At 44.9% G+C, this 23,965-nt stretch overlaps 1 protein-coding gene across 2 annotated transcripts in view; it reads left to right on the forward strand.

The window, feature by feature from the left end:
* Positions 1–641: 641 nt before the first annotated feature.
* Positions 642–23,965, forward strand: part of LOC112069609 (myosin-9) — a 33,587-nt gene continuing 10,263 nt past the window's right edge. Inside the window, exons 1-15 of one of the 2 annotated variants that reach the window (XM_024136950.2) lie at positions 642–900; positions 12,010–12,344; positions 13,768–13,924; positions 14,751–14,778; positions 14,938–15,031; positions 15,913–15,933; positions 17,784–17,876; positions 17,981–18,044; positions 18,491–18,589; positions 18,670–18,813; positions 18,897–18,992; positions 22,420–22,691; positions 22,959–23,132; positions 23,397–23,570; positions 23,691–23,805. In XM_024136950.2, the coding sequence (XP_023992718.1) occupies positions 12,015–12,344; positions 13,768–13,924; positions 14,751–14,778; positions 14,938–15,031; positions 15,913–15,933; positions 17,784–17,876; positions 17,981–18,044; positions 18,491–18,589; positions 18,670–18,813; positions 18,897–18,992; positions 22,420–22,691; positions 22,959–23,132; positions 23,397–23,570; positions 23,691–23,805 (1,861 nt within the window). In that variant the 5' untranslated portion in view covers positions 642–900; positions 12,010–12,014. The remainder of the gene's footprint in view (positions 901–12,009; positions 12,345–13,767; positions 13,925–14,750; positions 14,779–14,937; positions 15,032–15,912; positions 15,934–17,783; positions 17,877–17,980; positions 18,045–18,490; positions 18,590–18,669; positions 18,814–18,896; positions 18,993–22,419; positions 22,692–22,958; positions 23,133–23,396; positions 23,571–23,690; positions 23,806–23,965) is intronic. The other variant, XM_024136951.2, reaches the window with a different exon arrangement.

Here is a 23,965-nt window from a genome sequence, read left to right on the forward strand (position 1 = left end):
TTTTTTAGGTTGGAAAAATAATCTCTGAATTGTTTTTTGTCTATTTGGTGTGTATTTTCAATGCACATACACCTACATTTATTATGCCTCAGTGTGGTTTTAGTTTCAGTATGTTTTCCAGACAATAGTGTTCTGTGTCCCTAAATATCACTATTATTAGTGTGGTGATGGTAATACTATCACTAACTGAAAATGTGTTCTCAGTTAACTTACCTGTCAAAATAAAGGTAAATGGATAAAGAGTAAAACAGTAGGCTACAGTTGTAGTTTGTGTAGTGGTAGATTCCTTGACATGAACCTTGGTAGGTTCGCTCTAAACAGTGTCTGTGTGCTTCAAAGCAAACAGTCTAGCCCCAGTCTAATGACACACGGGGATAACCTGGATGATGTAGCCCATCCTGAATGGACTGGTACTTATATGGTCATAAAAATCCTTACAGTGCACATACCTACTTCATTAAACACCACCTTATCTGTGCCCCCCTTCTCCTCCCCTCAACTATTTAATGTTCAAGATTTTTTTTTGCCCAGTGGCAGTAGTTTCTCCACTTGGAAACGCCCCTTCAATAACATTATTGGCCCAGACGGTAAGGATTATTATAACATTGGCTGGGAGAAGCTAGGAGGGCGGGGACATAACATATAGGCCCCGCCTCCTCTGGACCGCACCCCGACTGACAACGCAAAGAGCGAATTTAAGTAGCTAGTGGAAGAGAGAAGGAAAAAGAAAAAAATAGTGAGAGAGAGCAAGAGAGGAAGAAGAAAACACTATAGTTTGATCCGATTTCTTTGCGAGGCTGCTGTCGACTGAAAAGGAGTTTGTTTCGCGGCGACTCGGAGACAGACTCAGCCACCGGTTGTAGCTAGCCAACCCCAAAAGCCTCTGCATCTCAACAGCAGGTAATTGTCCCGCTAGCTAGATATCTATTATAGCTACATTCTCATTTCCTTCAGCCGTGGCTCTTCACATGCTTGTGTCTAGCGGTGAGCAAGTGTACCTAACCAGGAAGGACGAGAACTGCAACTTCATCACATCACTGGGTGGGACGTCATAACCCAGATGTATGAATTGTTAACTTTTCAACATCCAACTGTATCAACTTTTGTTTACAAAGTTGATACAATTTCAGGTGGAAAGTAGTTTCATTTTAACAGGCACGGTGTCAAAGCAAATTATATCAGCGACTAAAGAAGCAATGGCGAGAAAAGACGTAGAAAGTAACGTATGCTAACTACAGGAAGTGATTCGCATGAATGAGTTGTAGAAAGGGAGGGAATGAAAAGTAACTCAAAATAATGGAACGCATCAACTATGAGCACGGTCCTGTTAGAACCCTGTTGACGTGTCTATTTCATCGTAGATTAACATGTTGTATAGTTTAGGTCTCGCTGTGTCAGCCGCCGGGCAAGCAAACAAATTTGTAGGCTAACGTACCCCGGGAGTGTTGTTGCACACCATTACGTCACTCTTTAATTGATTCGCTGTGTACGTCCACGCGTCCTGTTTTTCGATTGATCAATTTAGTTCTACGTCATTGAATTGTTTGCATTTCTCATTCATTTCATCCTACACGCCAATGAACTCATTATGCCTGAAATGACAATGTAGCCAATCGTGTACAGTTAATGTATTACTTAACATTTTCTGAGTTATGATAAATTATCTTTCCTGGCTTAAGTAATTGAACTAAATTAGACTAGATTCACTTTACTCGATAGGCCTAGTGAACCTTGTTACACGACCAGACATTATATATGCAATGACACCAGTCTAAGTGCTTTGTCAGTAATTTGGGTTTAGTCAGTGTTTTGTTTTGTGAAATTATAGATTGCTGCAGTAGTTTGATTCTGATTATTTCGACCTCAGGGACTTTGCCTGGCTACCCAAACTCGTTGCTCCGGCCAAACGCTATGCCACGCCCACTGACATTAGTTTCTTCTCCACAATGAATCTGGATCGGAGTACCTCAACGCAGAGGCTAGCATTCTATAAATCAGAGTCCCCAACAAGGGGGTTTTCAGGGTAAATGGAAAGCGTCTGATGCCACTTCCACTTTTGGACGTTAACAATGTGACTCCATCTTAACTCCTCCACATTTATCGGATTGGTTGAACATTACAGAAGAGAACCTCCCCCCCAAGTWGTTTTTTTTCTTCTCGTCAAGACCAGTATGTAGGGGATCTAGTTTCAGGAGTTTCTTTTACGCCTGCTAGTTAGGTTGTTAGAACACAAACCCATTCTAACCATTCTGATTGGTCCCAGAAACCAAAGGTTTGGACCAGAACCAGAACACAAGTCGGTAAAGCAGCATTTTGGAAGTGTCATTGACTTTGATAGTTTGATAGTCTGATTGGTTTGAGATGATCCAATCACTGCTGACCTTAATTTTGACGTCACCACAAACGGCTTCAACGTTGGCAGTCTCAAGCTGAAGTGTAGCGAAATATAGAGCAGAGGAAGAATTCAGTGTGAGTTGTCAGGCAATACGGGACTCACTAATTACGCATGGTTCTCCAGTGAGCTTGGGCAATTCTCCTGATATAGGAACATGGCTCAGTCTAGGCCTGTGAAAAAGTCTGTTCCCACTGCACTGAGTGAATGTCTGCCCTACAGATATAGGCACATTTGAATATCATGCCCATTAATTCAAACTTGTTATTTCAAGTGAAACACAGGCCTATTTCTTAGAACAGGGTTTCTGTCTTTTGAAGGTAACCGTATGCAAAGTCAAGTTCATTACTTTCTTGCATACATCCTTGGTCTCTCTCTGTAGGTGTCTTTCTATTTCAGTAACGCAGGGTGTTGGTTCCTGTCAGAATAACATAATATCCTGTTTGTGATTTCACTGCACTGAACTGTGAATCAAACCCCTGGCAACATCTGAAACGAATCCTCTGGATTTCAACATTTGCTCATTGGAAAGGCATTCACCATTATTATTAGATATAAACTGATTAGTCTAACTTGTTGTGATCCTCTTACATTTACTGACTGTTTCAATGATGTCCCTACTAGAATGTATCCAGTTCATGACCGGTGGGTCGACCACATTTGATCAATATGTAGTCTRGCCTAAAAGTCTGCTTAAAATCATACAGGACAAATGAAAATGCCTGTGAATGTTAATGCATTGAAGGCCAGCTAGGATGCAGACATCCTGGCTAAGGTAGATTACCATTAGCAACCAACTTGCTTTTGTTTCAATTTGAAATATTTGGGTCAAGGGCACCGTGGCACAAAAGTGTCCCACAGTTATCCAAGGTTCAGTGGTAGCTGTGATTCTTGAGTTGACACTATCAGTCAGTCCCAAGATGTTTGTCAGGTGACGTTCTCTAAACTAACTGTAGATTTACAGGACTATAGTTGCCCTTTCAGTGATGAGGGGCAGTAACATGGGCAAATACTTGCTGATAATCCAGAAAAAAATGAGCCCTACATTTTTGACCATACCATCACAGTTAGGTCATTTCCCCAAGTAAACAATCCTCATTTTATATTCCTTTTATAATCCAGCTAGCTACAGCAGATCAGATGTATTTGAGCAGATGAAAGGTCATCTGTATAGGACTGCAGTTTATGCTTCTCTGATATTTATGAGCCWTGTCATATAATGTACAGTACATCTCCAGTCAGAGAGGCAAGTAGAAGGCAAAGATCAATCATCCACATGAGTCAATATCATTTGAGTAATGTATACAGACCTGCTCATAGCCACAMATCCCCATATAAACATGGGTCACATTCTCTTAAAGCTGGAATCCTTAATGGTGAAACTGTCATGTCAGTTTGGGATATTACAACAAAGTTACTGTAATTAAGTTTCTTTATCAGGCGTCATTGAACGTGTGATACAACACCAGAATATGTACTGCAACTTTTTTTTAAACTACACTGCTCGACGTACCTCACCTCTGTTACATTCTCAAAACGATAACGACGGTGCTGGGGCGGACAGTGGAGGTGTTTCCCCTAATACGGATTCCATTTTTAAACTAGGGCTGGGAATTGCCAGGGACCTCACAATATTTTCATGATATTTGGGTGCCGATATGATATGTATTGCGTTTCTCACAATTGTATATGTATTACGATTTGGTCTTTGATTTAAAAAAAAGTATATCTTTTTTTTATTGGGTTTTGACGTTCCAAACATATTGCTCACCATATGTATGCTGCCGAGATACAAGCGAGCGCATGAAAAATACATCATGGAAATTAAAGTCCTATAAACAAATTGGCTCCCTTTTTAATAAGATGGAGAACAAGCTATGAAGGAAAAACACTGGAGTTTTCAAATCAAGTTCAAGTACATTTTTCCCATCACTACTTTCAAAAAACAAGTTTGATATCATGGATTCTTAGTAATGCAGACATCAAACACAGGGTGTGCGTGCATACATCTGTGTTCTCTGATTCAGGCTTGAGTCATATTTTACTGCGGCTGGCTTGCCAGTCAACCTCTTTCAAACTTATTTTACTGCCATTACTCTCGCTATCAACTTCTGTCTATATGTAATAAACTCATTCCTTAGTTCAGTCTGGCTTGAACAATATGATTTGAATTGGGTCAATCGGATTGGTCGACTTGGCAGGGACACCCAATGTATCAGCTAAAAAGGCCTAGTGCAAATCCCACTACTAGGTGTATTCTACTGTTTGCTTGCTTGTTTCTTTCCTTCCTCCTACTCCATTCTGTCAATTTCTCCCTACTCTCCATACCTCCTATTGTGGGCCTCCTTCCCATCCTCCCCCTCACAGCGCACACCTGTAGGGTTCCACTGAATGCAACAATAGCAGGAAATGACTAATCTATGCCTGGGCTTCCAAACAAGGCTTGTTCTCACGTCTCTGGACTTAACCGTGGCAACACTGATTGCTGCTTGGTTTATGATACATGCTAGGCCTATGCTGGGTGGGGGGGATAGTTGTCCTTTTTTAAATTAATAGTGAGCAAAAATAAAGCAACATGGAACAATTTCCAAGATTTTACTGAGTTACAGTTCATATAAGGAAGTCGGTCAACTGAAATAAATAAATTAGGCCCTACTTTTTGGATTTCATATGACTGGGAAGACTGATGTGCATCGGTTGGTCACAGATGCCTTTAAAAAAAGGTAGGGGGGTGGATCAGAGAACCAGTCAGTATCTGGTGTGACCACAATTTGCCTCATGCAGGGTGACACAGCTCCTTCGCATAGGATTGATCAGGCTGTTGATTGTGGAATGTCGTCCCGCTCCTCTTCAATGGCTGTGTGAAGTTGTTGGATATTGGTGGAACTGGAACACGCTGTCGTACACATCGATCCAGAGCATCCCAAACATGCTCAATGGGTGCCATGTCTGGTGAGTATGCAGGCCATGGAAGAACTGGGCCTTCAGCTTCCAGGAAWTTTGTACAGATCCTTGCGACATGGGGCCGTGCATTATCATGCTGAAACATTAGATGACGGAGGCAGATGAATGTCACAACAATGGGCCTCAGGATCTCGTCACGGTGTCTGTGCATTCAAATTGCCATCAATAAAATGCAATTGTGTTCGTTGTCCATAGCTTATGCCTGCCCATACCATAACCCCACCACCACCATGGGGTGCTCTGTTCACAATGTTGACATCAGAAAACCGCTCACCCACACTATGCCATACATGGTCTGCAGTTGGGATGCCAGTTGGACGTACTGCAAAAATTCTCTAAAACGACGTTGGAGGCAGCTTATGGTAGAGAAATTAACATTCAATTTTCTGGCAACATTTCGGGTGGACATTCCTGCAGTCAGCATGCTAATTGCACACTCCAACTTGAGACATCTGTGACATTGTGTTGTTTGACAATTGAACATTAGTGTCTTTTTGTTGTCCCCAAAACAAGTTGCACCTGTGTAATGATCATGCTGTTTAACTAGCTTCTTGATATGCCACACCTGTCAGGTTGATTATCTTGCCAAAGGAGAAAGGCTCATGAAGAGTGATGTAGCCACATTTGAGAAGCTTTTTGTGCGTATGGAACATTTCCGCAAACTTTATTTCAGCTCATGAAACAGAAGACCGAAACTATATATATTGTGGTTATATTTTTATTCTATGTAACTAATGGAGAGAAGCAGATTACTAGATAGGTAGAGGTCTTTTACACAATGTGGGTGGTGAAAAGCTACCTTGCATGTCAGAAAATAGAACTTGTTCTGTGTTGGGTGTGATCTGTGCACCTGATGTGTTTGGTTTTGTAGGCGTGTATATGTATGTGTCAGACTGGCTATTGCCCAACGCAGTCAACTTGAGCACTCGAACACAGTTTCACACTGAATTTTGAAACACTCTCTGCACAGGGACGTCCCTCTGACTGCCACTCCATATTTTATTTCTCCGTCAACCCAAATGCTGGTCAGGTTCCATATACCCCACTAGTTTGAATACAGCACCTGTTCAACTGTCCGTGAGTGCTTTTGTTTGACTGGTGAATAGCCTCCATAAACGCTAGACACCATTTGTTGTCTTCATGTAGCCTAGACTATAGTGATTCAAAGGGAGTGCTCTTATACTGTAGATTAGACTTCTAGTCAGAGATAAGGAGAGAGAGACTAAACCATCCCCTCCCTTTTGTCTGCTAACTCCTAAGTGAAAAAAATGAGATGAGAAGACCTGTTCAGTGTTCACGGTCAGGTAAAATATGTTTTATGTCCTGAGTAGGGTTTAGAAAGATGTTTATTTAAGTGACCGAGGAAGCAGGTATGTATGACTCTCTCCAGCATTCTTTCACAATAGTTAAAAGGCTTATGTAACCATTATCTAATATCCAAAGTGCTTTCGCTTGTTCAGCAAGCGGGTGCGAATTTAAAAAGCCAACCGTGTCCAATATGGCTGTCAAAATGACTACAGAAATATGGGCCATTTCATAAGCCCTTTGACCCCAAATCATTTTACGTTTTTAGGCGTTTGTCAGACTGACACCTACTGGCTGTCAACCAGTACAGTTAATAGAATAATTGTAAAGGAAATGTCTGTTATTTGATCTAAACTAGACAGTTCAAATCAGTTATTCACTTTATGGTGCTGCTAGACTAACAGGTTGCTTAGAGTTCCAGTTTTTATGTGCATCTCTAGTGAGGAATGTGGAAAAATAGTGGATAAGGGTTTGTCATGGAGTGTGGTTAGTTTCCAGGACTTAATTTACTGCACAGTCTGCAGAGGGCTGAGAACTTCTCGTTTCAATGGTATCCCCTGGTGCACTCTGCAAGAATTCACACAACAAAGTTCCACAAATGGCAAAATAGTTTTCCCTCTTTGTCATTTCCTCTTCCCTCTCTCTCCTCGGCTCCCCCTCCCTCCCCTGTTTTAGGCAGAGAGACGGTGTCTGAGTCCATAATGAACTTAGACACACTCCACCTCTCCTGCCCTCTGGCCTCGTCTGGCGGTCACACTCCCTCCCTCAGGGCGTCAGACAGCGGAGAGGAATAGGAAAGCCAGAGGTAAGGTCAGAGGGCAAGGGATGGAGGGATAGGCCGTTGAAGCTTAACATGCATACAAGACTGACCATGCTAGACTGGACCCAACAAGAGACCATCTGATGAATTAGAGTAGGGACAGACAGGATGTGATATGAGAGGAGGATGTATTAACAGTTGTATTAATATTCCAGCCAATGGAGCCATACTCCAGGGCCAGTTGGCCACGGCTGTTTAACCGCTTTATAATGTGGCTGGTGGGATACAAGGCTTATTGTATATGGTCAGGCTTTAAATGTTGCCTTTGGTCGCCGACTGACGAGATGGAGGGTCAAGACCTTGGCTTTTCCAGCTACTCAGCATAACTCTGGGTGAGAAGGCACTGAGCTGGAATGGAATGAGAGTGGAGCAGGGAAGGAGGGAGGGATGGCTCTCTGAAAAGCAAGCAGCCCTTGGTGTCTCTTTTAACGAGAGGGCCAGGCGTTGACAAGGACACTCCTTCCTTCCTCCCTTTGTGCCTACATTCTTGTCTCTGTGACGTCGGTTCTAAAACCTCCCTCTTGTTTTTCGGCCCAGGCTTCCGCTTCTATAGCAGACCACTTCACTGACTAAGCACCACTCTTCCTAGATGTCGGCAGTCGTTTTCGTAGCCTTCAATGACATGTCTAGTCATTGATTGTCATAGGTCCGATAATATTTAGGGACTGTTGGAGGGATTGGTTTCCTTGTATTCCACGTGTCGCTTTCATTAATGTGTAACTTTGCATGAGTAACTCCCAGAATGGCTAATCTCAGTGTAGCCAACCTTCAATAGATGAGTCTGTTTGTACAGCTGAACAGCATTTAACATGACAAGACATGGGGAGGCCTTGCAGCTGCGCAGTACTGGACTTCAGGCTTAGTGGCATCCCAGGTTGAGTGAAGACATGGCCAGACAGAAAGCTGTGGACTTTGATGGCCAGACAGAAAGCTGTGGACTTTGATGGCCAGACAGAAAGCTGTGGACTTTGGTGGCCAGACAGAAAGCTGTGGACTTTGTTGGCCAGACAGAAAGCTGTGGACTTTGTTGGCCAGACAGAAAGCTGTGGACTTTGGTGGCCAGACAGAAAGCTGTGGACTTTGGTGGCCAGACAGAAAGCTGTGGACTTTGGTGGCCAGACAGAAAGCTGTGGACTTTGGTGGCCAGACAGAAAGCTGTGGACTTTGGTGGGGACTCTGAGTCATAATAAAAGACGTGGGTCTACCCAGTGTTCTCTTAATGCCATGTACAGGCTGGGCAGTGTTCTCTTAATGCCATGTACAGGCTGGGCAGTGTTCTCTTAATGCCATGTACAGGCTGGGCAGTGTTCTCTTAATGCCATGTACAGGCTGGGCAGTGTTCTCTTAATGCCATGTACAGGCTGGGCAGTGTTCTCTTAATGCCATGTACAGGCTGGGCAGTGTTCTCTTAATGCCATGTACAGGCTGGGCAGTGTTCTCTTAATGGCATGTACAGGCTGGGCAGTGTTCTCTTAATGCCATGTACAGGCTGGGCAGTGTTCTCTTAATGCCATGTACAGGCTGGGCAGTGTTCTCTTAATGGCAACGGCTGACCATCACACTTCAGGTTCGCCTTCACCTTTCAATGTAGAGCACCTTCCATAGAATGACTATGAAAAGAATGGATGTGGTTATAAATGTAGCCCTGTGCTGCTCTCAGGAGATGGATGGAGGAGATGCGTCACTGACTAATCTGTGTCAAGACGACGTGTATAGGACACGGCACAGGCCTCTCTGCTCCCTCCCTCCCCAGGGCCGTCAAAAACGGCTGCATGCTCTCCTTTTTGAAGTCTCATTTTATCATTGTTATCTCTGTTCACTATCAGTGGGTCATATTCCTATCCTGCTGGCTTATCCATGTCTTGCTGGTAGACCATGCAAGCTAAAATCTCTGGTCCCCATCCTGCATCCACTCAACAGATGGCCTGTGTATGTTTGAGCTGCTTGTTTGAGTTTGTTTTCATGTAGGCTACACGTGTTTTTTTTTCTTCAGGCCCACGTTAGCCTAGCTGACACTGATAAGAATCACTCCCAGAGTGTTGGTGTGTTGAGGCTGTACTCCCCACTGCTTGTTTTTGCCAAGCAGGAAAACAATAGTTAACTATTGCAGTCAGGCATTAACCGTGTTAGGCCTGCATGGAACTGACTAGACTGCCCCTTGGTGTGGTTGCTGGTTGTTTGCCCAACGTTGCAGATAGTTAGGCCCTGCCACAGTCAAGGGACTGTCTAAAGGCCACTGGCTTCACCACTGCACACAGTCTAACTGTTCTACTGTACAGCCTGTGGGTGCATTACCAGGGATAGGTGATGTATTTTGAGTGTTTAAGGGCTCGAACACACCAATAGCGCTTGCCTGCTGAGAGTAAAATACTTTACATGTAGAATCGTGCAAAAATGTGATCAGTCGGATACCAACAGCGTGCAGAACGATCAGTAGACGAACGGGAGCTCCACATTCGTTGCGACGTGTGCGACCCTTAAACCCCCCGGGCTTCACTGATGGGGAATAGAGGCAGAAGGACTGGAAGGAAAGACCAGGAGAGACTGATTGTGGTAAGAGGAAAGAAATGTGCAGCATTCCTTTTCTCTCTGTCTCTGATAAAGGGTCAGTATGGGAGGAATGTGACCCTGGAAGACTGGATAAACAGAGGGGTGGTGGGGATAGGGATACTGGCGCTGACCGAGAGGGGTCCGGGGGGACTRATTTGTGGGGTACCTCACTCTGAAGCAGGAAACTGGGAAGTAAGGGTTGAGAAAAAGAGTTGAGGAATGGGAGGTTGTAGTGATGGAAGTCAGCTGTAGAGCTCTGAGGGAGAGGAATGGTGCTACAGTCCTGGTTCCCTTCCTGGTTGCCTGACGTAGGTCAGGGTTAATGTGCCATTTAGTATTTCTCATAACCCTTTCTGTCAGCAATGCCCATATCCAATGCAGTACAGCCTTTCTCGATACATTCTCAAACATCTACTTGCCCTAGCCTTTGTGTGCAGTAGACTGCATTGCCCCCGGTGTAGGTTAACATGCCTATAAAATACATTTTTCCCATTCTACAGCAAGTAAACCTCACATTCAATGATGTGCTATTTCGTAAGAATAGCTTTATGATTGCAGGCACTGTAGGAGAACTTGCCACCTGTAACCCCCCCCACAATTTTTTTTTCTCACAAATTGCATTTCCAAATTGTCCAAACAAACTCTGCCAACAAACAAAGCTCATAAGTATGGTAAAGTGGAAAAATTTCCTGAACTTGTAACCCTTTTGAGGGTTAGCTGTTTTGCAACATTGAATATGTAAACATAATGGAGCCAGTTGTTGTAAAATGTCAACTTTTATTTCTACCCTAGGGAGTAAAGGAAAGTGTTAGGCTAACGACCCTGGCGTTGGTGGGAAAGCGCAACGCTCCCGTTGTTGGAATGTTCAGATAATGGCCTTCCCTTTTCTCTACCTCTGTGTATAGCTAAACGTTATGAAACACCCTTCCCTCACCCCCACTGGATTCTGGTAATACTTGTCTAGTCTCTCCATGTGAGTTACACCATAGAACTGACTTCAATGACTTAGAGATGTTGTTAATGAGCTGTGAGCCGGTCCTGTTTGGGCCTGCAAGTCATGTCGCTCACCTCTGGCATTGTGGTTGTGTTTTACACGAGCTTTGTAAACAAGATTCAAGACTGAACATTGTGTTTAGGCCTTTAACCCCATTTTTGGGGGGGGGGGGGATATTTAGACTTGAAGTCCCTTGAATGTTCTCTAACTTTTGTTTTTGAATATGGGAGGTTCCTCGGGCCTCATTATGTACAACAGTCAATTAACCTCCCACTCTGACGTGCTCCTCATCCCTAGAAACCGAACGTTGCGAATCGCAAATAGTTTTGAAGATTTTCCTCCAAGCATGTAATCAACGAAGTCTTTCCCAAAACCACGTATTTAGATGAGATGGTCAGCACATGTTGCACATTACCACAAATATTTTTTACAGCACTAAGTTACATTTTGATAGAGGCCTGCTTGGCTGGAGAGGGAGTGCGCCCTGTAATTTGATTAGCGTCCGTAGTGGTTGCCAGAAACGTGGGGCCTCGTTGAGATTAGTTTTTTATGTTGACCAGACCTAACCTGAGCACTCCATGTTGTAGAGGAAACATTGGTGACCTCGGCATTCCTCAGACATTACATCAAGACAAACGGCCAGGGACCAGACCTCTCTGACAGACATCAACTCACAACCCAACAAACTTTCTGGGCAGTGGCTGTCTTTAGCTCAAAACAATCCCATGGGTATTGCGGATAGAGATTGACGCGATGGTGGAATGACACTTCGTGCCCACAGTATTGTTTTGGGGATAGATGATGCAAGATGATGCTTTGTAGTTTAAGGGAAGTCTTTGTTTACTTGGCTCAGTATATGTCAGGACTGTTGCTCATTTACATCAGGTTTGTTTGTTGGTTGAGATCTAACTAAATTGAATTGGTACTACAACTAAATGCTCTATTTTCTAGCCCTAACCAACTTCCGGGTCTCTCTTTCCACAGCAACCATGGCGACGGACGCAGACAAGTTCCTATACGTGGACCGCAACATGGTCAACAACCCTCTGGCCCAGGCAGACTGGGCCACCAAGAAGCTGGTGTGGGTGCCGTCGGAGCGGCTGGGCTTCGAGGCGGGATCTGTGAAGGAGGAGCGAGGTGAAGAGTGCCTGGTGGAGCTGGCAGACTCTGGCAAGAAGGTGAAAGTCAACAAGGATGACATCCAGAAGATGAACCCGCCCAAGTTCAGCAAGGTGGAAGACATGGCTGAGCTCACCTGCCTGAACGAGGCCTCTGTGCTGCACAACCTCAAGGAGAGATATTACTCTGGCCTCATCTACGTGAGTATTATACACCAGGCACACACTGAACTGAAGAACACATTCCCAGCCTGTAGAACCTGTAGGAGAAATTCTGATACTACAGCACATTGAAGGACCTCACCTCATTGTATGATACAAGTGTCAATCATTACTCTGTGTTCATGTGAACAATTCTGACTCACTCTTGCCCCCTCATACGAGAGCTGATAATATTTAATAAWWWWTTTTTTTTTAGATGTTATCCAAGGTCTTGCTTAATGCTGGTTACGAAAGCACTGTTTGGTCATATCACGACTTGGCCTGGTTCCAAACCAGGTAGCCCTCCTTCCTAGCCTCATTACCACCATTAAGCCCATTGTGTCAGATGACCCATTGTGTGCAGGTTGCCACCCCAAACGAAAGGCTGTAATCTGTTTACCAAACATACGAGTATGTTCAGTCCTCCCTTTCTGGCTCCCCTGTCTTACACTCTCCTTCTGGGTTTGGAGTACTGCTGGGGGGGGGGTAGAAGAGAGGGACACAATGGGGGGGCGGAGAGTAAAGCTGTTCAGAGTTGAGTTTCAGGCAGAGCTGGAAATTAAATGGATATGGAATGTAAATCGTGCTCTAATTATTGTTCCCCCATAATGCCATTTATCCCTCTGTCCACGACGGAGTGATTTGGTGCCTGCCACATTGGGCTTTGACCCGGTCAAGTCAACACACCCTGGTCCTCTTGGGGTTTGGGTCTTGCCATGTTGCGCGCCACTGGACCGGCTACCCTTCTGAAAACCCCCCTRTTGGGAGAGGCAGAGACAACTACCAGACCAGAAGCAAGGGCACGGAGCAATGAGGAGGACAGGAATGTAGCTGAGAGGGAAGGAAACTGAAATATGGAGGGAGGATGAACATAAATGAAGTGGGGAGGAGAGATGCTCCAGATGCCCATACCAAGATGAGGGTTTAGAGGGGTATATGGAAAGGGACAGAGGGGCTGGGGTGAAATCACCTCGGATGATGTCACTGTTTGGTAGAAGCTCTTTGCGATTGTGAAACATGACTGATCTAGCCCAGCCTCTGGCTGTAGTCAGGGAAGGTGATTGGGAAATAAAGTATGGAGCTGGTGTTGACGAGAGGGTTAGATTCAGAAGATAATGTTCACTATGATTTCCCCATTCACATCTGTCCAGTCTTGTTTTCGGCTGTAGACCACCAGAGTGATATAATATGCAGTCAGTTTAAACTATTACATTGGCAGGTCAGAGTGATTCTACTGCAATCTCTCACTAACATCTACAGTGGAATTTTAATTGAAATCACATCTCTAGACTAGCCAAAATCCAATGTAAGAAGACCAGTCAAGTCCGACTGTATAATCCCTAGTGTTCTTGGTTCAGGACATGGATAGAGGAGATCATGTATGTTCAGTAGCTAATATTAAGTGTTTCTCTTTGTATCACAGACATACTCCGGGCTCTTCTGTGTGGTTATAAACCCCTATAAGAATCTGCCCATCTACTCAGAAGAGATTGTGGATATGTACAAGGGCAAGAAGAGGCATGAAATGCCCCCCCATATATACGCCATCACTGACACGGCCTACAGGAGCATGATGCAGGGTAAGCGAAGGTCCTTGTTTTACCACAACATCGTAGTAAGTAACCTAGCAAATTTACTCATTCATCTGAATACAAGGGTTATTGGTAGTATTTTAACATCCATGTTTAGTAAGATCATTTGTCTTTAAGATATGAATCGGTTTAGACTCCTCCAGGCAGACTTGTCTCTGAAAGTCTGCATTTAAATAGTGAAGCATTAGCCTTGATTTCTGAGGGTTCCTGCCGTCCATAACCAAGGAAAGGCCATTAGTCAGTCTGTAAGGGGATGTAGGCTACATACAGTACATTCTCAGTACTCTCTTTCCCAGACCCATTATCTTGATGTACTGTTTGGCATTGTCAGGCTGTCCATTCACTCACTCTTGTCTTGTTAGTCCATTGTTGGCCCCCATTGAAGTAAAGGGAATCATTTAATTAGAAGAGAGGGAGGGAGTTACAATGCAGTATTTGCATGGGGATGGTTAATTGGCTTGTTGGTTAAAAGGCATCGCCCTTTCCGTTCACAGGAAGCTGGATATTGATTTCCTGTGTGACCAATGCACTTCCTGTTTCAGAGACAAAAATGTGGTCCATGTGTTCCTGAGATAACAAATCCACACTGAAGAATTCACATTTTATATAAAGCCAGCTGGCAACAACATAATTCAGTTGTTCTGACAATGGAACTGAAGTTCCTCTGCACAACAAGCACCCATGATGGGCTACAAATAGTAGCAGAAACTATTGTCACTATTGAATTCAACTGTCCCCTCATGTTATTCAATCCAAACTTAAACCATGAAATATGTACCTTTAAAAAAAATCTTGGCCCCACCTCTTTTCACAGACCGTGAAGACCAGTCCATTCTTTGCACGTGAGTCTTGAGCACAAAACCCTATGAACAGCAAATCTTGGGTCTCTCAGCATGACCTTGAAATATTACAGCGTTAGTTGTGATATTGCTGACAACTGATTGACTTCCTTACTTTTTGCTTCTGTCCTCCTCCCCTCTTCCTCCTTTTCTCTTCCACAGAGGAGAGTCTGGTGCTGGGAAGACGGAGAACACCAAGAAGGTCATTCAGTATCTGGCCCATGTGGCCTCTTCCCACAAGACCAAGAAAGACCAGGTCAGTCAGTCAGTCCTCATTTACTCTACTATTCTCTCTCATAATTCCCTCTGATCTTTATCCTCTCTTTCTCTCTCTCCTCTCTCTCTCCTCTTTCTCTTTCTCTCTCTCCTCTTTCTCTCTCTCCTCTCTCTTTCTCTCTCTCCTCTCTCTTTCTCTCTCTCCTCTCTCTTTCTCCCTCTCCTCTCTCTTTCTCCCTCTCCTCTCTCTTTCTCTCTCCTCTCTATTTCTCCCTCTAACCCTAACCCTATTCCTTTTTTCTTTTTTTTCACCATGCTCTCGAACTCTCCCTCACTCTCTGACGTGGGCCTTGTTTCCTATGGTCCTTTATCAGCGCGGAACCAGGCTTTTCCGAGTCCTCAATGCTCAACTACTTGTACTGTGATTGTATGTGCGTTTGAAAAATAGTGGTGCCAGTGGTACTTAACATTACTTCATTGTCAAGCCATCGCCATATTGTTCCAGGTCTTGGATAGGTGCTGCTTCTACATCAGTCACACTGCTCTATGGTGCCATAGAGTACCTCTAAATAAGGTTTGGCCAGTCTTGGTTCTTTAAGACTGACCGTAGCACTGCAGGATGTAGATTAAACTCCGTTGGTAGCTGGTTCATAGTGTGATATCTAAACCACAGTGGACTGACTATATAATTCCTTTTGTTGACATTTCTCCTCCAGCGGCTGAGCTGAATCAGTGACCTCCGGTCAACTCTATAAAGCCATGAGACAAAATGTAACCCTGCAGTGCTGTAGTTGGCCACCCCTATGATAGATGCAGCTGTGACTACAGGGTTCAAGAGAGGCCCAGTCTTTTCTGAAAGCAGACCAGTATCTGTATCTATCATTCCTTTGAGGTTGTGTGTTTCTCTTTTCCCATCAACAGACCAGCTCGTTCCTGTCACATGTGAGTTACCCTGTCCCTTCAGCCCCCCCCCCCACCCCCTTCCTTCCTCTCCCATCACACATCTCTGGATCTCCTCCTCCACACCCTTCCTCCCTCTCCCTGGCTCTTGCGCTGTCTCTCCCTCCTCCCCCGTGCTGCTGGAGCGTGCTCTGTGGTGGGCTAGTGGGTCACTTGGAAGTGTAGGTCACATGACCAGTGTTGGTCCAGAGGAAGGAATGTTCTTTATTAAAGGGGAAATTGCCATTTGAATTCAGCCAGACAAAACTGAGTGCATCCCTTTTTGTATTGTTGATTTGATCTTCTTTAAATACTAAGTTTAAAGATATTTAATGAGTAAACAGCTCTGCAGTGTGACAAGTCTGGCTGAATTTTGCATAACGCTGTTGATCCTTTGTTTTCCCCCTGGTGGTTCCAGAAGTGTGCTTGATGTGTTTACGACGCCATGTCTGCTTGCTGTGTGTGTGTTCCACTGTGTCTGTTCAGAGATCTGGTCAACGTTCTCTCACAGTTCCCCCTCCATTTCTCACTCTTTGTCCACACCATTTTAAAGATCTCTGGACAAACTCACTGAGTTGCCGTGTGCATTGTGATGCCAGTGGACTAATTGTGTGTGTGTTCGTTCACTGGGGATGCTTCATACCGGTCATATCCATTATTCCCTGCTCCTTACTACCGTTAAAAGCCTCATAGTGGTGTAATGTATAGGATTAGTTAGGGATTGGTTTTAAACTAACATTGTCCTTGACGATTCAGGAAAAAGGTTCAGCGAGCTCCTCAGATTGATAACATTGACAAAGCCACTACTATAGCAGCTACATTTTTAACATTTGAGTCATTTTAGCAGACATTCTTATCCAGGAAGAGTTACAGGAGCAATTGGTGTAAGTGCCTTGCTCAAGGGCACATTGACAGATGTTACACCTAGTCGCTTGGGGATTCAAACCAGCAACCTTTCGGTTACTGGCCAACCTCTTAACTGCTAGGCTATGTAAGAATATTAGTGTGAGTGTATTTTTATTGTGTGGATTGAAGTGATTTCAACCCAATATGCGCCAAGCTCCTCACATGTTGACACAGCCTCAGCTGTAGCAGACTCTTGAAGGCTTTCCTGTCCATGTATAGATATTTTAAAATTGAAATTCACTGTAGTGGCGTTTTAGATGGAGTCATGTGCATGGATTTACCTGTACAACAACAGTCTGAAGTAGAGCTCAGTGTGAACTATGTACAGATTTCTGGCTGTAGGGGTTGTGTATACTTCATGTCAGTGTAGTGAATCTTGACAGTCAGTTCTCTGCATGGGGTCTGGGGGTTACTCTGGGTGAAGGGTTACTGATGAGGGCCACAGGGTCGTCCATTGGGTGTCAAGGTGTGGGCACTAACACTGCGCTGTGTGTGGGGGTATTGTGTACTGGTCTATGTGTTCCTTGGTGTTGTGATATTCAATGGTCTGCATGCAGTTTGTTTTATTTTCTCCATAAGTAAGGTAATGCAGTTGTGTGAATTATCTTACGACTTATGATTAAATTATGGACTTGGGCGTAAAAAGGGAACATCCAAACACAAATCAAATGTTTAAACAACTGAAATCCTCACAATGAAGTGAAACTAGAGTAAATGAAAAGCAGATGACTGTAGTTCTCACAATGCGTGACTATGAATCATCCATTGGAATCACCAAAGGTATTCAGTTTGATCCCACTGCTGAGAAATGACAAATGGCATGTCCTGTTAGTGTCAATATAGAATTTGTACTAATCTAGATGCGTCCTTATAAGGAGGTGGTGGTTTAAAGAATCCAATGGGATGAAGTCATTGGTTGATGGCGAGGTTCTGTGTTTGTCCTCTAGGGTGAGCTGGAGAAGCAGCTGCTGCAAGCTAACCCCATCCTGGAGGCCTTTGGAAACGGCAAGACTGTCAAGAACGACAACTCCTCCCGATTCGTAAGACTTTTTTTTTTTTTTATCTCTTAGTGATGCTTGTTATTTTTCTGTTGCACAAGTATTTCCTGCTTCCTTAGTCATTCACTATGTTCTCTCTCTCCCAGGGAAAATTCATCAGGATTAACTTCGATGTCAACGGATACATCGTGGGGGCCAACATTGAAACCTGTATCCTTCATACTATGTTAACCACAATGGAATTCACTCCCTCATTTGAAATATACAAAAGTTTGGGGTCCTGAGTGGCGCAGCGGTCTAAGGCACTGCATCTCAGTCCTAGAGGCGTCACTACAGACACCCTGGTTCGAATCCAGGCTGTATCATAACCGGCCGTGTTTGGAAGTCCCATAGGGCGGCACACAATTGGCCCAGAGTCATCCAGGTTAGGGTCTGGCCGGGGTAGGCCGTCGTTGTAAATAAGAATTTGTTCTTAACTGACTTGCCTAGTTAAATAAATATTCTGTGGGCTATAGATTGAAGTGTAGTTTAACTCCAGACACCTCTCGGTTAGTCTTTACAGTAAACTAGACAAATAAGTCACACACACTTGCCCCGGCCAGCAGAAGCTCACAATCCAGTCTGAATGAGTGGCTCCTTGACGGTCTGACCACCAGACCTGCTGGAAAAGTCCCGTGCCATCCGCCAGGCCAAAGACGAGAGGACCTTCCATGTCTTCTATTACATGCTCACTGGTGCTGGAGACAAACTGCGCTGTAAGCCTCCTTCGTTATCACCTTTATCAAGTACAGCTAACTGTGCGTATCAGATGTAACAAACTCTGTGCTCCCCTCAGCCGAGCTGTGTCTGGAGGGCTACAACAACTACCGCTTCCTGGTCAATGGAAACGTGACCATCCCTGGCCAGCAGGATAAGGACCTGTTCACCGAGACCCTGGAGGCCTTTAGGATCATGGGCATTCCAGAGGACGAGCAGATTGGTAAGGGGGAGGACGGGACACACTAACCTCTCACTGGTTTATTTTGGGGGGGTGTGACTCTAACCTCTTGTCTCCTCATGCAGGTCTGCTGAAGGTGGTGTCTTCTGTGCTCCAGCTGGGCAACATGAGCTTTAAGAAGGAGCGCCATTCAGACCAGGCCTCCATGCCTGACGACACAGGTACAGCAAACCTTTATTTGGGCTGGTTTGATCCTAAAAAGGAGATCCTAGTATCTGTCAATTACACTTTACTGACCAGCAGATTATACACCTATCAGTCCACCAGAATTATCTAATCAAACCAGTTTATTTGTCACGTGAGCCAAATACAACAGGTGTAGGTAGACCTTACAGTGAAATGCTTACTTACAGGCTCTAACCAATAGTGCAAAAAAGGTATTAGGTGAACAATGGGTAAGTAAAGAAATAAAAGCAACAGTGAAAAATAACTGTAGTGAGGCTATAAAAGTAGGGAGGCTACATACAGACACCGGTTAGTCGATCTGATTTGAGGTAGTATGTACATGGAGATATGGTTAAAGTGACTATGCATATATGATGAACAGAGAGTAGCAGTAGCATAAAAGAGGGGTTGGTGGGTGGTGGGACACAATGCAGATAGCCTGGTTAACCAATGTGCAGGGAGCAGTGGTTGGTTGGGCCAATTGAGGTAGTATGTACATGAATGTATAGTTAAAGTGACTATGCATATATGAATAACAGAGTGCAGCAGCGTAAAAGAGGGGTTGGGGGGGGCACACAGTGCAAATAGTCCGGGTAGCCATTTGATTACCTGTTCGAGTCTTATGGCTTGGGGGTAAAAACTGTTGAGAAGCCTTTTTGTCCTAGACTTGGCACTCCGGTACCGCTTGCCATGTGGTAGTAGAGAAGTCTGACGGGTGGCTGGGGTCTTTGACAATTTTTAGGGCTTTCCACTGACACCGCCTGGTATAGAGGTCCTGGATGGCAGGCAGCTTAGCCCCAGTGATGTACTGGGCCGTACTCACTACCCTCTGTACTGCCTTGCGGTCGGAGGCCGAGCAATTGCCGTACCAGGCAGTGACGCAACCAGTCAGGATGCTCTCGATGTTGCAGCTGTAGAACCTTTTGAGGATCTCAGGACCCATGCCAAATCTTTTTAGTTTCCCGAGGGGGAATAGGCTTTGTCGTGCCCTCTTCACGACTGTCTTTGTGTGTTTGGACTAGAGGTCAACCGATTATGATTTTTCAACGCCGATACCGATTTATTGCAGGACCAAAAAAAGCCGATGCCGATTTAATTWAAAAAAAATATTTATATATATTTGTGAAAATGACAATTACAACAATACTGAATGAACACTTATTTTAACTTAATATAATACATCAATAATATCAATTTAGCCTCAAATAGATAATGAAACATGTTCAATTTGTTTTAAATAATGCAAAAACAAAGTGTTGGAGAAAGTAAAAGTGCAATATGTGCCATGTAAAAAAGCTATCGTTTAAGTTCCTTGCTCAGAACATATGAAAGCTGGTGGTTCCTTTTAACATGAGTCTTCAATATTCCCAGGTAAGAAGTTTTAGGTTGTAGTTATTATAGGACTATTTCTCTCTATACGATTTGTATTTCATATACCTTTGACTATTGTATGTTCTTATAGGCACTTTAGTATTGCCAGTGTAACAGTATAGCTTCCGTCCCTCTCCTCGCCCCTACCTGGGCTCGAAACAGGAACACATCGACAACAGCCACCCTCGAAGCAGTGTTACCCATGCAGAGCAAGGGGAACAACCACTCCAAGTCTCAGAGCGTTTGAAACGCTATTAGCGCGCACCCCGCTAACTAGCTAGCCATTTCATAGCGGTTACACCAGCCTAATCTCGGGAGTTGATAGGCTAGAAGTCATAAACAGGGCAATGCTTGAAGAATTGCGAAGAGCTGCTGGCAAACGCACGAAAGTGCTGTTTGAATGAATGCTTACAAACCTGCTGCTGCCTACCACCGCTCAGTCAGACTGCTCTATCAAATATCAAATCATAGACTTAATTATAACACACAGAAATACGAGCCTTTGGTCATTAATATGGTCGAATCCGGAAAGTATCATTTCGATAACAAAACGTTTATTCTTTCAGTGAAATACGGAACCGTTCTGTATTTTATCTAACGGGTGGCATCCATAAGTCTAAATATTGCTGTTACATTGCACAACCTTCAATGTTATGTCATAATTATGTACAATTCTGGCAAATTAATTACGGCCTTTGTTAGGAATAAATGGACTTCACACAGTTCGCATTGAGCCAGGTGGCCCAAACTGCTGCATATACTCTGACTGCTTGCACGGAACGTAAGAGACGGGACAAAATTTCCCTAGTTAAAAAAAAAAATATATATATTAAATCGTCAAATCGTTGTCCAAAAATACCGATTTGTTATGAAAACTTTAAATCGGCCATTCCGATTAATCGGTCGACCTCTAGTTTGGACCATTCTAGTTTGTGGACACCAAGGAACTTGAAGCTCTCAACCTGCTCCACTACAGCCCTGTCGATGAGAATGGGGGCGTGCTCGGCCCTCCTTTTCCTATAGTCCACAATCATCTCCTTAGTCTTGGTTAAGTTGAGGGATAGGTTGTCATTCTGGCACCACTCGGCCAGGTCTCTGACTTCCTCCCTATAGGCTGTCTCGTCGTCGGTGATCAAGCCTACCACTGTTGTCGTCTGCAAACTTAATGATGGTGTTGGAGTCGTGCATGGCCATGCAGTTGTGGGTGAACAGGGAGTACAGGAGGGGACTGAGCACGCACCCCTGGGGGGCTCCAGTGTTGAGGATCAGTGTGGCAGATGTGTTACCTACCTTCATCACCTGGGGGCGGCCCGTCAGGAAGTCCAGGATCCAGTTGCAGAGGGAGGTGTTTAGTTCCCAGGATCCTTAGCTTAGTGATGAGCTTTGAGGGTACTATGGTGTTGAAAGTTGAGCTGTAGTCAATGAATAGCTTTCTCACATAGGTGTTCCTTTTGTCCAGGTGGGAAAGGGCAGTGTGGAGTGCAATAGAGTGCATCATCTGTGGATCTGTTTTGGTGGTATGCAAATTGGAGTGGGTCTAGGGTTTCTGGGATAATGGTGTTGATGTTAGCCATTACCAGCCTTTCAAAGCACTTCATGGCTACGGACGTGAGTGCTACGGGTCTGTAGTCATTTAGGCAGGTTGCCTTCGTGTTCTTGGGCACAGGGACTATGGTGGTCTGCTTGAAACATGTTGGTATTACAGACTCAATCAGGGACATGTTGAAAGTGTCAGTGAAGAAACCTGCCAGTTGGTCAGCACATGCCCGGAGCACACGTCCTGGTAATCCGTCTGGCCCCGCAGCCTTGTGAATGCTGTTTAAAGGTCTTACTCACGTCGGCTGCGTAATCACACGGTCGTCCGGAACAGCTGATGCTCTCATGCATGCCTCAGTGTTGCTTGCCTCAAAGCGAGCTTAGAAGTTATTTATTTTTGGTTTCAAAGTCTAGTTCCATGCACTCCTGTAGGCATCAAACTGTTATTCCCTGGGGGGATCCCTCCCTCTCACCCCTATGTCTTGTCTCTCTGTCCCCCGTCCCTCCCTGTCACAGCTGCTCAGAAGGTGTGCCACCTGATGGGCATGAGCGTGACAGACTTCACCCGTGCCATCCTGTCCCCCCGTATCAAGGTGGGCAGGGACTACGTGCAGAAGGCCCAGACCCAGGAACAGGCTGAGTTTGCAGTGGAGGCCCTGGCCAAGGCCACCTACGAGAGGATGTTCCGCTGGCTGGTGATGAGGATCAACAAAGCCCTGGACAAGACCAAGAGACAGGGAGCCTCCTTCATCGGCATCCTGGACATCGCTGGCTTTGAGATCTTTGAGGTAAACTGGAGAGAGACCAAAGCGATTACAATGTCTTGAGTAAGACCCAGAGGGTGTATTTGTTTAAAGTGATTTCCTCTTCTCTCGCCATTTCCTCTTATCTAGAAAGACAGATGGGGGTGGATGCCTACAGGGAATCTGTTTTCACCTGTCTAGTTCTTTCACATCACTGCAGATTAGGAAAAGGGGACAAATAGACACTTGAGCCTCTTAGTATTTGTTCATGATGGTGAATGCACTTTCTGACATTTTCTCTTTCTCCTCTAGCTGAACTCATTTGAGCAGCTGTGTATCAACTACACCAACGAGAAGCTGCAGCAGCTGTTCAACCACACCATGTTCATCCTGGAGCAGGAGGAGTACCAGAGGGAGGGCATCGAGTGGAGCTTCATAGACTTCGGCCTGGACCTGCAGCCCTGCATCGACCTCATTGAGAAGCCTGTGAGTCTACCCCTCTGACCCTTTGTATCTCCCTACCTTTAATCATGTACTGTATACTCCCTTTCTCACTCCACCCTTCCCTGTATGTAACTCCTGGTTAACCTCTCACTTCCTACAGTCTCATCCCTTTCTCCCATATCTCTCCACCTGCCACCTCCCGTTCTCTCTCCTCCTCCCTCCATCTCCTTCAGTTCAGTCCCATGCTATGCTGCCCCTCCAGGCTCCCTGGTCTCCCTGTAAGCCTTGTTCTCTGCTCTCCCTCAGGCTAGCCCCCCTGGTATCCTGGCCCTTTTGGATGAGGAGTGCTGGTTCCCCAAAGCCACTGACAAGAGCTTTGTGGAGAAGGTCCTGCAGGAGCAYGGCACCCACTCCAAGTTCCACAAGCCCAAGAAACTGAAAGATGAGGCTGACTTCTGCATCATTCACTACGCCGGCAAGGTAAACGGACCAGTAATGAAGGCGAAGTTTAGACTCTGCTTAAACTGTGTGCCCTTGGACATCATGTCCCAGGCAAACCTTGTGTAATACTATTGTCTATATGGTGTGCCGTCTCCTCAGGTGGACTACAAGGCTGACGAGTGGCTGATGAAGAACATGGACCCTCTGAACGACAACGTGGCCACGCTGCTCAACCAGTCCACTGACAAGTTTGTGTCTGAACTGTGGAAGGACGGTGAGTGCAGCCAATGATATGGAGTTAGCAACCAGAAAGAAGAACAGACTTAAGTGGATTAACCTTCATGCTGGGAATTGCTGCTATGTTTTCAGTGAAGGGTCTCTTCCTGTCTCATATCCACTTTTCTCTCTTGTCTCGTATCCAATGTCTGGTGTCT

This window comes from Salvelinus sp. IW2-2015, unplaced genomic scaffold (genome assembly GCF_002910315.2).
Source record: "Salvelinus sp. IW2-2015 unplaced genomic scaffold, ASM291031v2 Un_scaffold1058, whole genome shotgun sequence".
In the NCBI taxonomy this organism is placed as follows: Eukaryota; Metazoa; Chordata; class Actinopteri; order Salmoniformes; family Salmonidae; genus Salvelinus; species Salvelinus sp. IW2-2015.